Source organism: Salvelinus namaycush, chromosome 22 (assembly GCF_016432855.1).
Source record: "Salvelinus namaycush isolate Seneca chromosome 22, SaNama_1.0, whole genome shotgun sequence".
Lineage (NCBI taxonomy): Eukaryota > Metazoa > Chordata > Actinopteri > Salmoniformes > Salmonidae > Salvelinus > Salvelinus namaycush.
Window position 1 is genome coordinate 9,751,250 of NC_052328.1, and position 15,730 is coordinate 9,766,979.

Here is a 15,730-nt window from a genome sequence, read left to right on the forward strand (position 1 = left end):
CTAGCCTCTGTTCACCATCTCAATGTCCTTGTGCTTGCACATGGCTGCAAGTGTGGGTGTGTGCACAGTACACACCACACAGCCAATGTGGTCATGGATGGGTGTTGGAGGAAGTGAGGGCCTGGTAGTCTATTTTATTTATTTAACCAGAAAGGGCTCATTGAGATTTAAAATCTATTTTTCAAGAGTGTCCTGGCCAAGATAGGCAGCACCAAGTCATTACAAAAATTACAGACAGACAACATGAAAAACTACAAGTAATCTAGTAAAAACCATTGAATTCACAAGAGTATAACAAAATCAAAAACATTGACAGGTCAGGGAATCAGCCTCAAAATTCTTCTTCAGTGGACCAGTCTGGATAAGTTCTTCCAGTTTAAAAGTATTTTGTAAGGTGTTCCAAGACGATGGCGCAGAGTACATAAAAGCCCTTTCACCAAATTCAGTTCGGACATTTGGAACAGTTAGCAGGACAAAGTCCAGCGAACGAAGAGAGTACCCACCACATTTCTGAATAATAAAAATGCCAAAATAAAAAGGTAGTAAACCCAAAATGGCTTTGTAAATAAAAGTATACCAGTGACTGAGCATACGAGTGACTAGAGAAGGCCAGTCAACTCTGGTATACAAAGTGCAGTGGTGCGTAAGGGTTTTGCAGTTTAAAATAAATCTCAAAGTGCCATGGTAAAGAGTGTCAATTGATCTCCAACACTGAGCGTAAGCATTCATATATAAAATATCCCCATTGTCTAGTAAAGGCATAAATGTAGCTGATACTAGCCTCCTTCTGGCTTCAAAAGAAAAACAGGCCTTATTCCTAAAATAAAATCCCAATTTCAGCTTAATTTTTTTTGTAAGTTGTTGAATATGCAATTTAAAAGAGAGGCCGTCATCAATTAAAATTCCAAGATATTTATATGAGGTTACAACCTCAATCTCCTTGCCCTGACAGGTAGTAATAGGTGAAAGGTTCAGAGGTCTATTTCTTGCAAAACACAATTAGTTTAGTTTTGTCAGTATTGAGGATAAGCTTCAATTGACACAAGGTATGTTGAACAGTATAAAAAGCAGTTTGCAAGTTCTGGAAAGCTTTTGTAAGAGACGAGGCACAACAGTAAATAACAGTATCATCAGCATAAAAATGAAGTTGTGCATTTTGGACATTTTTGTCTAAATCATTTATATAAATAGTGAATAAGAGAGGACCAAGTACAGAGCCTTGGGGCACACCATTAAAGACAGACAATTTAACAAACATAACCCCTCAAATTGAGTGCACTGAGTTCTATCAGACAGATAGTTAGCAAACCATGCAACTGCATGCGCCGAAAGACCTACACTCGACAATCTCTGCCTTAGTATAGCATGATCAACTGTATCAAAAGCCTTAGAGAGATCAATAAAAAGTAAGACACAGTGCTGTTTTTTTGTCAAGGGCTTCAGTGATATCATTTAAAACCTTCATGGCTGCTGTAATTGTGCTATGCTTCTTCCTGAAGCCCGAAAATAGAGTTAGTAAATAAAAACTATTTTAGCTGTTCACTTACAAGGGTTTCAAGTATTTTCACCAGGGGTGACAGCTTTGAGATTGGCCTATAATTATTTAAAAGAGTTGGATCTCCCCCTTTTAAAAGTGGTAGGACAAATGCTGATTTCCAGATATTTGGAATTTCATTATATTCCAGGGTTAGATTGAACAGATATGTAAGTGGTTCAGCTATGAAATCAGCTGCCAGATTTAAAAAGAAGGGATCCAAAAGATCAGGACCTGCAGGCTTTCTTTGATCTAAGGATTTCAGGGCTTTATGTACCGCCTGCACTGAGAATGGCAAAAAGCTAAAAGTTTGACGAGCTCTCACTGGTTCATCCACACAGGGTTGTACAGAGACAGAGGACACTGGTTCATCCACACAGGGTTGTACAGAGACAGAGGACACTGAATCAAACAGCCTACCAGATGATACAAAGTGCTCATTGAAACAATTCAGCATTTCAGTTTTGTCATATATAGCAACAGAGTCCTTCAAAACACATGACGGAAATTCATTAACATTACTGTTACCAGACATAGACTTAATAGCCTTCCAAAACTTTCTAGGGTCATTCAGGTCGTCATGCGGACACAACACTGAGGCAACAACAACGCATGAAGTCAGTGGAGCGGACATCCAAGGAGAGGTAACAATGTTCACTCTTTGGCATTTAAGTGGCAAGACGGACATGGCACCTAGCCATAAATGACATAACCGAATGGCTACAAGCTAATTGAGTTGCCCAACTAGGACTGGAACATAGGTTTAAGAGGATGTATGTGTAACGTATGGCTATTAGCAAAAAAGACTCACCACTGATGACTTTCGGCACACATAGGGTTCATCTTCACGGCTTCCTCTCCAACTTTCTTCCCTGAGGGGAGAAAAGAGGGAGGACATGAACAGAGCTACTGCACTGAAACGCGAACTCAGCATACAAAATACTGGCAGCACGTTTGTGCACGTCATACAGTATACACAAACATATAGGAATGTACCTACATTTAGTAGATGAGGAGATTCAACAGAACCACACAAGATGACATGGACATCATTCAATGACGCGCATCACACGAAAACAAAAAGACGCCATACAAAACGAGAGAAGAGACTGGGCATGAGATGATGAACAAATTAAAATCAACAGTGACATGAAAGATAATCCAGAACGACAGCAGGGCCATAAACGTGATGTCTTTGTTGCTTTAAAATAGCCAACACTGCATCATCGCCCTGTTTCCTTCTGTGTTTCCAAACCACTTGACAATGGTGCCTTTTGCGGAAAGCACCTGGCCAGCCTTGATTCGAGGCCCATTAATGAGGAAGGATTACTGTATGAAGAAACAGGTCAAGCCAGTCTGTGCTGTTCAGCACAATCACACAACAGTCTCTGTTGAGAAAAAAGAAAGACTCTAGTCTAGATGGTAAATGGTATAGTGCTGCACGTAATATGCCGAGGCTCATGGCCAACATATTGTTACAGTTACACGAGACATGCTAAGAGTGTTGTGAGTTATCTGCTTACAAGCACTGCAGGGGATGGAGTATTTGAAAAAGGCAGGGAGAAAATAAAAACATGCAAGCTGAATGTAGCGATTTGAGTGAACACCTACATAACTGTTCAAAAGTTTGGGGTCACTTAGAAATGTCCTTGTTTTTGAAAGTAAAGCAATTTTTTTTGTCCAGTAAAATAACATCAAATTGATCAGAAATACAGTGTAGACATTGTTAATGTTGTAAATGACTATTGTAGCTGGAAACGGTTGACTTTTAATGGAATATCTACATAGGCGTACAGAGGCCCATTATCAGCAACCATCACTCCTGTGTTCCAATGGCACGTTGTTAGCAAATCCAAGTTTATCATTTTAAAAGGCTAATTGATCATTAGAAAACACTTTTGCAATTATGTTAGCACAGCTGAAAACTGTTGTGCTCATTGAAGAAGTAATACAACTGGCCTTCTTTAGACTAGTTGAGAATCTGGAGCATCAGCGTTTGTGGGTTCGATTACAGGCTCAAAATGGCCAGAAACAAAGAACTTTCTTCTGAAACTCATCAGTATATTCTTGTTCTGAGAAATGAAGGCTATTCCATGCGAGAAATTGCCAAGAAACTGAAGATCTCGTACAACGCTGTGTACTACTCCCTTCACAGAACAGCACAAACTGGCTTTAACCAGAATAGAAAGAGTGGGAGGCCCCTGTGCACAACTGAGCAAGAGGACAAGTACATTAGAGTGTCTAGTTTGAGAAACAGATGCCTCACAAGTCCTCAATTGGCAGCTTCATTGAATAGTACCCGCAAAACACCAGTCTCAACGTCAACAGTGAAGAGGCGACTCCGGGATGCTGGCCTTCTAGGCAAAGTTGCAAAGAAAAAGCCATATCTCAGACTGGTCAATAAAAAGAAAATATTAAGATGGGCAAAAGAACACAGACACTGGACAGAGGAACTCTGCCTAAAAGGCCAGCATCCCGGAGTCGCCTCTTCACTGTTGAAGTTGAGACTGGTGTTTTGCGGGTACTAGATAATGAAGCTGCCCGTTGAGGACTTGTGAGGCAATAGGCTATGCAATTGCGTGAGAAAACAGTGATTGGGCTCTATTAAAAAGAGGATCCCATCAACGTTAATAGGCTTACTATATTTATTTCTCAACTTTCCTAATATTAAGCACATTGCTTCTCTTTACAACAAGAGTATTAGCCTACTTGGCTGGCAGGAAAATGAACCACAGGGAATATTAGCCTATTAAAAAGAGGATCCCATCAACGTTAATAGGCTTACTATATTTATTTCTCAACTTTCCTAATATTAAGCACATTGCTTCTCTTTACAACAAGAGTATTAGCCTACTTGGCTGGCAGGAAAATGAACCACAGGGAATATTAGCCTATCACAGTGAATGATATATCATCCCCAGCTTGTGTGTAGTAAGGCAAGAAATGCATACTCTTTTTTAACGATTTAAAAAAATCATAGTTGCACACCTCATGTAGCCTAGCCCATAGACCTATATGTTTTGATACGGTTTGTATCACAAATAAAGTTGCCAAATCATTTTAAGAAGTTAAGCACATTAATCCGCTTTACAACGGGGGTAGAGCCTAAATGGCATACATACGCAGCACGTGAGTTTCAAGCTTGGGGAAGATAATTTCCACCGTAAAAAATGTACTTTTAAAATAAAAGCATTACATGCATAAATGCGGTCACTTTTGAGAATGGTGTTTTCCCGCTAATGGAACATTTGCGCTTATAGCCTACTGCCATGTGCGCATTGCTGCGCTTATGTGAAGAAATAGACTTATAGTTATCAACATTTAAAGCTAAACATTCTGATCCGTTGAGTCAGCCTCATTGCTTAAAAAAGTTTTGGGATGCTAGTGGTTGTATTACTTTGGGATCTATCCCATCCCACAACTGTCCCAGACTATGTTTGTAATATTTCTTTCTCGCACAGAATAAGTTAACTTTTGTACTATGGGGGATAGTAGATTGACATAGGTTAGTGCTTTTGCTGTTCGTTAGACCTACTCATCTTGTTGGCTGACGAAAAATAAATGTATATACAGTTCTTCCAATATCTTTAATATGCGCGAATTGGATACGGAAGCATGCAGTTTCGTTCCGGATGTGTCGGTCTTCACTTGTAGCCTGTGAGAAAGACCCGATCACATGACAGAGAGCCATTTGAGTGAGAGGTGATTTGGAGCATGCAGCCGGGAGAAGGGAATTATAATTATTATATTCAGCCCAAGGGCACAGCGGCCACAAAAGACATGGATGTTTTTAGGGGGAATTATCAAGTGCTTGTCAAATTGTGAATGAGAGACAGATGAAGTGTGTACAGCCTTCGCAAAAAAAAGCAGAGCTCATGACTTGAGACTTTTTTCAAATCCTCATTAGAGTTGCATCATGCAGCCTTAGGATGTATTTAACAAATCTAAACATATAGCCCAATGTTTGTTTCACAACTAAAGTTACAGAAATAACTCTAAATTAAGCATATAAGATTGCCTGTTTTTGTTAACCGCTCAACACAGAAAAGACGCATGTGCGCACTCCCTCAAATCGTTTGGAGAAAATATTTATATTTTATTCAGCTAATGTTCAATTGTATTCTTCATACTATAAAATTATGCCATGGAATTCTAAGCAAATCTTGTCTGCTAAATTAACTAGTGTAGCTCACAGCCATATGGCATAGCCAGATCAGGGCCTAACATAAGAACAACTGAGTATACTATTCTGTTCTTCTGAAATAGACTACATTTTCTTCATATCATGTTTCTTTAGACCTGACCAAAATAAATAATAGATTTATTGTGATCGTGAAGGCTATATTACATGGATTTATTAGACTTTTTGTTCCAAAGGTCTGCATCAGTGGCTTGTAGGCTATGCGTGGAAGCCAGGAGATACTAAATGTGTATGTTAATTAACGGTCAATTATCGTGAGACCGGCAATTATTTGATTGACAATCACCGGCTGACGAAATGTCATAACCGCCACAACCCTATATGCCACCACAGCTGTATGGTACAAACATTATGGGGAAATGGAGTATAATGCAGATTAGTATTTCAGGTCATTGATGACAAGGTGCAGTAATCAGTCCAATGCAAAGTCACTTAATCCCTATGAGCCCGATAGCCAGTTGATGAGGGCCACAGCATGGGGGAAGAAAAGGTTAAAGTGGTGGACCTAAACCGTCTGCCAGTCTTTGAAAGGCGGGGTGTTTGGGGTGGGCAGGGTCGGCAATGGTCTTGTACTGGAGGCATGCAGGTCCTTCATGGAGGGAAGGTGACACCCGATGACCTTCTCCGCAGACCGGACGATGCGCTGCAGTTTGCCCTTGCAACAGGCAGACCCAAACCAGACGGTGATAGAAGAGGCGAGGATGGACTCAATGATGGTGTAGAATCTAACCAGAATTGTCAGAGAGATTGAGTTTCCTCAGCTGGCACAGATGGTACACATCCTCTGTTGAGCCGTCTTGGTCAACACTGATGTTGTCCTCCCCTTTGAGGTTGTGAGAGATGATGGTCCCCAGGAATTTGAATGACTTGGCCGTGCTGACGGCTGAGCCATCAATCTCGAGGGAGAAAGATGGTGGGGGGAATTTCCTGTAGTCAACCACCATCTCCATGGTTTTGACTGTGTTGAGTTCCAGGTTGTTGCGATTGCACCAGGCGGTCAACCTCTCCATGGTACTTGGATTTTTGTCGTCAGAAATGAGTCCGACCAGGTTGGTGTTATCTGCAAACTTGAGTAGTTTGACAGATGTGTCGTTGGAGGAGCAGTCATTCGTGTAGAGTTAGAAGAGGAAGGGAGAGAGCATGCAACCCTGTGGCGCCCCCGTGTTGAGAGATGTTTTCCCATCTTAACGTGCTGTGTCCTGTTGGTCAGAAGTCGGTGATCCACCAGCAGATGGAGTCAGATACGTTCAGCTGTGTGAGTTCCTGCTGTAGCAGGTCCGGAATGATGGTGTTGAAGGCTGAGTTAAAGTCCACAAACAATATCCTCGGGTTGTTGAGGTGTTGAAGGATGTAGTGAAGGCCCATGTTGAAGCCATCATCCACAGACCAATTGGCTCTGTAGGCAAACTGCATGTGGTCAAGGAGGGCGTCGGTGGTGGTTTTGAGATGGGACATAACCAGGTGTTCCAAGTTTTTCATGATGACGAGGTGGGCGCTAAAGGTCTATAGTCATGCAGGCCGGTCGCCTTTTGTTTCTTCTTGCCAACAGCATTACGTCATTTTAGACATGTGAAGAGCGTGAAATGTTAACTGTTATATGTAGTGTTGTTTTGGCCAAATGGACCAACGTGCTAGATTGCATGTGGGAAATAAGTCCATGCACAACTGTGTCTTACTGACAACTTAATGTGGAGCAATAGACCCTGTCAATGGCTCATTGTGCATTATCGCTAATGCTCATATAGCTGTAAGTAGAGCACTTCATCATAAGCCCACGGATGACAGAAGACAGCTGTGCTCACTAACTTCGCCAAAGCTCACCACAGATCCTGCCAGTTATCTTTGTGGCCAGATTTTAAATTGGCTTACTGAGGTCATATTATCAATACTAGAGGTTCACGCCAACTGGTTGGTTTTCCAGGTGTCATTCAGTTGCTGATTTACACCAGGACTACCTCCAGGCTACTCCGAGACGTGGACACTGCCAACAAGTGGGTGGCCTGCAGAACCAGTTGTGCAAATGAACATGCATGTCTCCAATACCAGGAACTGTTATGGTTGCATATTTCCAGACACTCTGAAAAACCTGGGAATTTTGGGAAATAGAAACCTTGGCATTTTGGGAAATTTGGGGAATTGTATAACCCTAATCTTTGGTACATGCTGTGAATACTGGAGATCAAGGGGTCAGTATGTGGTTTATTACCCGTCTCTGCATGGGTCTTCTTCTGCTCTAGGTTGGTAGTGATGTCGTGGACATCCACATAGGCCCGAACTAGTCGCCATAAGAAAGTAGTGTTCTGTCCAAACTGTGAAGAAAAGAGGAGTGTCTGTGTCATTAAACTTCACATATTGACTTTAATTTGGAGGCAGGCTTCACCGTGGAACTTCACTGTTCATACTTGGATTCAAATAGTATTTGTTTTGCTCTTTTGGAAAAATATAGATTTCGTCTATGCAATATTCCATCTAATTATTGTCAGCATTGAGCAAATTTCAGGTCTTCTGAGCGGAAAGTTGAACGTTGTGAGAATTCCGTGCAACTTCCAGCATGTGCTTACTGTGAACACTGAGGCTGTAACCCTTTAAGTTACAGAGACATGAAAAAAATTATGAAGGGCTTGATGTTAACCTTTTGACAAGTAGGAGATATTTTTTACTTGGTCTGTAACACGGGCCAAATAGGTGACTGGATATTGCTTTGTATTATGTTGTATGATGCAAGAAACTACTTTACAAAATAAAAGTCATTATTATTACCATACAGAAAATCAAAGAAAAATGTAGGCTACCCTCTGCCTATTGGCTTCTTTGCTCAAATTACAACACAGGCCCTTTAAGACATATAAAAGCTATTTACCTGACTTGCTTTTCAAAGACAGCTAGAAATGTACAAGTTGTGTGCTCTTGTAGGAAGCAGTCACTCCCCCATTGCTGACCAATAATTAGCTATAGCCTAACTGGGCAAATAACTCGCTAACTAGCAAAGAATATTAACGAATGTGCATGTGGCTCTGCACTTTGACCTGAGAAGCGCATCTACTCGCAACCTCGGGTGATGGAAAGACGGCTCGTTGGCTACTTGTTAGTAGAATTCTACTCTGTTGCCTTCAGCAAAGTCACCGACTCAATCTTGCAAAGATTCGTTTTGGTTGATGCATTTAAAAAGGGGGATGATATTATGTTGATTCACAAGTCTCACAGGGAAACGTTGATCTAAGTATAGTGTAAAATAACGGGGCAAACTAATCAGTAACGTTTCAATATTGTGCATTTCTGGCTGCGCGGACTGGCATTTCTTCTGTGCAGCAGTCTTGGACATTGCTTCTAGGCCTAGGACATCTAAACTAAAGACTAGGACTGTTGGTTGAAGTGGCCCACCTCTGTCCTCTTATCCAGCATGGTGCGGAGGCACTCCCTCTTGTCTCCATCCGTGCCGTTGTGTAGAGCGTCCACCCTCTCCAGGAGGGCTGAGAACTCGTCCAGAGGCTCGATCACTGTCACTTCCTCCTGACTCTCATCAGCCTCACTCTTCTCTTCTTCCTCAGAGTCTGTCAGAGCCGTAATGTACCTGGAACACATGACGAAGCATTCATTAGGGCCACAGCCAAAATTCTCAGTTTCCTTGGCATGTGTTGTCATAGTTACGTGGGAGGAAGATGAACTGAAAGTGTGGGCGGTTTAAACTTAAAATCCCTTGTGTGGTTGCTTCAATTCTACTCCTAGCAGACCACTTGGTCTGAGTGGGAACCAGTGATCCTACGCAATGACTGGGTTACCATATAAAATGTAGCCTGTAGGCTACGCCTTAGTGTGCCAAGACAGTACAAACTGTACTGGCATCAGGCTATACATATATAGTGAAGAGGGATGGGAGTATCTCCAGAATGGGATCCCTCTGGTAATGACTCAGAGCGTGAGTCTTAGTTAACAAGTGCCTTTAATTACCCCCTCTCTGCCAGATGCTGTCAATAACAGATGAACCTTCCCTGTTGGTTTACACGCAAACAGCAACACGTTTGATTACACAAGTGGGTTACTTTAATTGTGTATAAACGCTGCCTAGCAGTTAAGAAGTCTTGACACAGATACCTGAAGGGTTTCCGGTACCGAACACAGAGACTTGTTTGTCTCTGTCATGGCGTGGCACATAATGTCCCTGCATTAGCCCCGGTTTACCACTTCCAAAAAAGCCCCCTTTCAATTACTGTAAGTACATACTAACACCCTCAGCTAACACTTGAATAGGGGAGGTGAAATAGGTGTGTATTAATGACATAGGTAGAAATTCAAAGAAATGGAAGACTGAAAGTGAAAAGGTTTAAACATGAAAGGCCTCCATTAAGTGCTGGCAACAGCTACATCGGTGCTTAAGGAAACGTTTGGGTCTGTGAGCGATGGTTCTGGGCTAGGGGGAGGTGTGTTGGAGCGGGCCGCTGACCGGCACATCGTGGGCCCACAACAGGTGGTGGAAGCCCCATCTTAGATACCTCCCAACTCACAAAACTTAGGTCAGGCCCGAATAGCTGATTAATTAAAGGTGCACTACGCAGAAATCGCTCCGCCATTTCCTGGTTGCTACATTTTTTTAATAGTTTGCGTAATTTCAGATTGTGACAAAACAAGCAAGCATTGTGTAGAGAATCATTGTACCATCTAAACCGCTGTGAACTATATTTTCCTTAACCAAAAATATTGTAATTTCAGCTGTTTGAAGCTGGTGTATAAAAATGAAGTAAAAAACTAAACTTAATAACGGGAAACATAGAAAGTGCACATAGAACATATCTAGCGCTTCTTAGAATTGCTTTCAATGAGAAGGACAGAACTAACGCACATTTCTATGCACATTTGGCCAGGTCACCCAAAAAGTTACATACTGCAGCTTTAAGTCTGTGCCAGAGGAGCCAAAAGTACAGTACTGTATATGCAGGAAAACAGCAACATTGCTTCTCCGCGGGGCAGGCAGTAAAATCCAATGACGTTGTAACAACATGACTAAGCAATGATGGAATGCTTCGGTCTCTTACTTAGGCTGCCTATAACAACCTTCTCAAACAACGCCTACCCAATGCCTCAGAAAAGTTAAGAAAATCCAACACCTAAAACTTCCGGGATAGTGTGTCACTTGTCTTGAAATAGACAACCAAAGGTCGATGCAATGCAAGAATATCATGGCTATAGGCCTATTTTCACCCATTTTCCAATCTAATTGGACCACTGAGTAAAAATGGAAACACACCCAGTCATGGAGGTGCTTTATGTTGGGATTATGCTGCTGTCAAATCTCTCCTCTGCCATTTGTGTGGCCAACGAGCCCAGCATGTTAGCTCAGACTCCCTCTGCTTGTTGCTTTAATGCCGTTGTTTGCTCGAGACCACAGCTCTTAATCTGTCCACACACACACCTCTCAGCAGAAGAAAGCAAACACACTGCGGCCCTAGCCAAGAACCTGGCCCACTCACACAACACACAGTGAAAAGCCCGGCCGATTGATTCACAAGACATTCATTCTAAAATGAATTATCTTGTGTTACCAAAATAGGGTAAGACTTGTTAAATACAACATCTAAAAATTCTAACAAAAATGTGGGGGCAACATACGGAGAGGGAATGAATGAATCTGACAAGAAAGAGAATCGATGATCTTTATCCTAAAAAACAAAGATTACAACATTTTAATGAATAGACATAGAACCGGTGAACCACAGGGTACAGTTCACTGGCCATTGGCGTTCCTGGGATCTGGAGCTGTGGCCTTGTTTACAAACCCAGATTCCTAATCTCTGCACAGTGACCTCAGAGTAAGCTCCAAACCTGCAGGCTGGTGCTGAACCCATTTACAGAGCATTCGGAAAGTATTCAGACCCCTTGACTTTTTCCAAATTGTTTTACGTTTCAGCCTTAGTCTAAAATGTATTAAATACATGTCTCTCGTCAATCTACACACAATACCCCACAATGACAAAGCAAAAACAGAAATACCTTATTTAGAAAAGTATTCAGACCCTTTGCCATGAGACCCGAAATTGAGCTCAGGTGCATCCTGTTTCCATTGATCATCCTTGACATGCTTCTACAACTTGATTGGATTCCACCTGGGGTAAATTCAAATGATTGGACATGATTTGTAAATGGTACACACCAGTCTATACTGTTGTGGTCCCACTGTTGACAGTGCATGTCAGAGCAAAAACCAAGCCAAGAGGTTGAAGGAATTGTCCGTAGAGCTCCAAGACAGGAGCAGATGTCTGCAACATTTAAGGTCCCCAAGAACACATTAGCCTCCATCATTCTTAAATGGAAGAAGTTTGGAACCACCAAGACTCTTCCTAGAGCTGGCTGCCTGGGAAAACTGTGCAATCGGGGGAGAAGGGCCTTGGTAATGGAGGTGATCAAGAACCCGATGGTCACTAACAGAGTTCCAGTGACAGAAGGACAATCATCTCTGCAGCACACCACCAATCAGGCCTTTATGGTAGGCATATGACAGCCCACTTAGAGTTTGCCAAAAAAGGCACCTAAAGGACTCTCAGACCATTGGGAAACAAGATTCTCAGACCGTGATGAAACCAAGATTGAACACTTTGGCCTGAATGCCAAGCGTCACACCTGGAGGAAACCTGGCACCATCCCTTCGGTGAAGCATGGTGGTGGAAGCATCATGCTGTGGGGATGTCTTTCAGCGGCAGGGACTGGTAGACTAGTCAGGATCGAGGCAAAGATGAAAGGAGCAAAGTACAGAGAGATCCTTGATGAAAGCCTGCTCCAGGACCGCAGACTGGGGCGAAGGTTCACCTTCCAACAGGACAACGACCTTAAGCACACAGCCAAGACAACGCAGGAATTTCTTCGGGACTCTGTATGTCCTTGAGTAAGTCTCTGTATGTGGCCCAGTGGCCCAGCCAGAGCCCGGACTTGAACCCGATCGAACATCTCTGGAGAGACCTGAAAATAGCTGTGCAGCGACGCTCCCCATCCAGACTAGCAGAGCTTGAGGTTCTGCAGAGAAGAAGGGGAGAAACTCCCCAAATACAGGTGTGCCAAGCTTGTAGCGTCAATGCCACGAAGACTCGAGGATGTAATCACTGCCAAAGGTGCTTCAACAAAGTACTGAGTAAAGGGTCTGAAACCATGTAAATGTGATATTTCCGCATTTGCTTTGTCATTATGAGGTATTCATTTTTGAATAAGGCTGTAACATAACAAAATGTGGAAAAAGTGAAGGGGTCTGAATACTTTACGAATGCACTGTATGGGCCAATACAGGACTTAAAATTCTGAATGGACTTGCATTTGTTTGAGCAGCAATGGCCATTCTCCAAATTGTTGTGCATTCATTTTTTTTGCACCTGCACACAATGTACTAGTACAGGGTTCGATACTGCAACCAAAACAGTCGTATTTGCGACAGTTTGACTTTGCAGTGCGACACAGATTTTAAGTGGTCGCAAGAGTGCCATTGAACATTTTCCCTGGTCATGTTAGTTTTTTAGCTCACAATTCACTTTTTTTTTATCATCATGATTTATTCAAACAGTAAATGTGCAAATGACCAAAAATAAACCAACTTTATGAAGAGGCAACAACAGTACGGGAATGCCCGTCTGTGTGTCAGTGCTCAACACGGGATGTTTGGGAAACCCTTCCGGGTCAGTCGATCATCCCATCAGTGGCCAGCTTGGGCCAGTAAAAAAATATTGTAATAATGGTATTTTTAATCTAGGCTATATAATAGATTTTTTTTTTTTTTTATATATATATATATATGGATTCCCGAAGCTGTTCATTTATTAGGTTGATTAATTATGATCACATGCGCGTTGCACATACAGTGGGGAGAACAAGTATTTGATACACTGCAGGTTTTCCTACTTACAAAGCATGTAGAGGTCTGTAATTTGTATCATAGGTACACTTCAACTGTAAGAGACGGAATCTAAAACAAAAATCCAGAAAATCACATTGTATGATTTTTAAGTAATTAATTTGCATTTTATTGCATGACATAAGTATTTGATACACCAGAAAAGCAGAACTTAATATTTGGTACAGAAACCTTTGTTTGCAATTACAGAGATCATACGTTTCCTGTAGTTCTTGACCACGTTTGCACACACTGCAGCAGGGATTTTGGCCCACTCCACCATACAGACTTTCTCCAGATCCTTCAGGTTTCGGGGCTGTTGCTGGGCAATATGGACTTTCAGCTCTCTCCAAAGATTTTCTATTGGGTTCAGGTCTGGAGACTGGCTAGGCCACTCCAGGACCTTGAGATGCTTCTTACGGAGCCACTCCTTAGTTGCCCTGGCTGTGTGTTTCGGGTCGTTGTCATGCTGGAAGACCCAGCCACGACCCATCTTCAATGCTCTTACTGAGGGAAGGAGGTTGTTGGCCAAGAACTCGCAATACATGGCCCCATCCATCCTCCCCTCAATACGGTGCAGTCGTCCTGTCCCCTTTGCAGAAAAGCATCCCCAAAGAATGATGTTTCCACCTCCATGCTTCACGGTTGGGATGGTGTTCTTGGGGTTGTACTCATCCTTCTTCCTCCAAACACAGCGAGTGGAGTTTAGACCAAAAAGCTCTATTTTTGTCTCATCAGACCACATCACCATTTCCCATTCCTCCTCTGGATCATCCAGATGGTCATTGGCAAACTTCAGATCGGCCTGGACTTGAGCAGGTGGACCTTGCGTGCGCTGCAGGATTTTAATCCATGACGGCGTAGTGTATTACTAATGGTTTTCTTTGAGACTGTGGTCCCAGCTCTCTTCAGGTCATTGACCAGGTCCTGCCGTGTAGTTCTGGGCTGATCCCTCACCTTCCTCATGATCATTGATGCCCCACAAGGTGAGATCTTGCATGGAGCCCCAGACCGAGGGTGATTGACCGTCATCTTGAACTTCTTCCATTTTCTAATAATTGCGCCAACAGTTGTTGCCTTCTCACCAAGCTGCTTGCCTATTGTCCTGTAGCCCATCCCAGCCTTGTGCAGGTCTACAATTCTATCCCTGATGTCCTTACACAGCTTTCTGGTCTTGGCCATTGTGGAGAGGTTGGAGTCTGTTTGATCGAGTGTGTGGACAGGTGTCTGTTACAGGTAACGAGTTCAAACAGGTGCAGTTAATACAGGTAATGAGTGGAGAACAGGAGGGCTTCTTAAAGAAAAACTGTGAGAGCCGGAATTCTTAATGGTTGGTAGGTGATCAAATACTTATGTCATGCAATAAAATGCAAATTAATTACTTAAAAATCAAACAACGTGATTTTCTGGATTTTTGTTTTAGATTCCGTCTCTCACAGTTGAAGTGTACCTATGATACAAATTACAGACCTCTACATGCTTTGTAAGTAGGAAACCCTGCAAAATCGGCAGTGTATCAAATACTTGTTCTCCCCACTGTATATAGCCTATAGATAATCTGTTGGGCGGAGAGAGCGCGCAGCTCTCAAACAGCTGGTTATTGCGTGGAGCGAAGACCGACAGCAGTAGGGGTAGGAAAGCAGTAAGAAATATGTTGAAAGTTATATCTACCAGTAAATGCTAAGGTAAGAATGGGTACGCAAACCAGGTATTTAAAAAGTCAAAAAGTCTTCGTTGAATATTTGCGATACGCAATTCAGTCATCATGGATAGCCATGATAATCATACATTTCCTCTAGGCTCTTTGGTCCTTGAAAAGTCCTTGTAGCTTATTTAGAAGTTCTACTGCACCAATATAATTATCTGATATTTCATTTCTAATCAGTGTTAATGAGCGTCTGTTTCCTGTGGCTTCTGTTGCGGTTATCTATTGCACTTGTGTAAAACCATGTGCGGATATTATGGGCAAGATAACATTGAATGTTGGCTTCAACTTGTTTTTTTCCCTATAAATTACTGAAACAATTGCTGTGTGCGGTGCGCTTAGGGCCTAAATGTCTATCACTTTCTGTAGCCGTTAGCGATGCTAATGATGGTATTACCATTTTCAGGTAGATGAAAAGCCAAT

At 42.3% G+C, this 15,730-nt stretch overlaps 1 protein-coding gene across 1 annotated transcript in view; it reads right to left on the reverse strand.

Annotated features, from left to right (window-relative positions):
* LOC120017535 (regulator of microtubule dynamics protein 2-like) overlaps nt 1–15,730 on the reverse strand; it is a 68,539-nt gene that overhangs the window by 29,832 nt on the left and 22,977 nt on the right. Inside the window, exons 3-5 of the mRNA XM_038960358.1 lie at nt 9,117–9,306; nt 7,942–8,044; nt 2,346–2,406 (exon numbers count right to left, since the gene is read on the reverse strand). Coding sequence (XP_038816286.1) covers nt 2,346–2,406; nt 7,942–8,044; nt 9,117–9,306 — 354 coding nt within the window. The remainder of the gene's footprint in view (nt 1–2,345; nt 2,407–7,941; nt 8,045–9,116; nt 9,307–15,730) is intronic.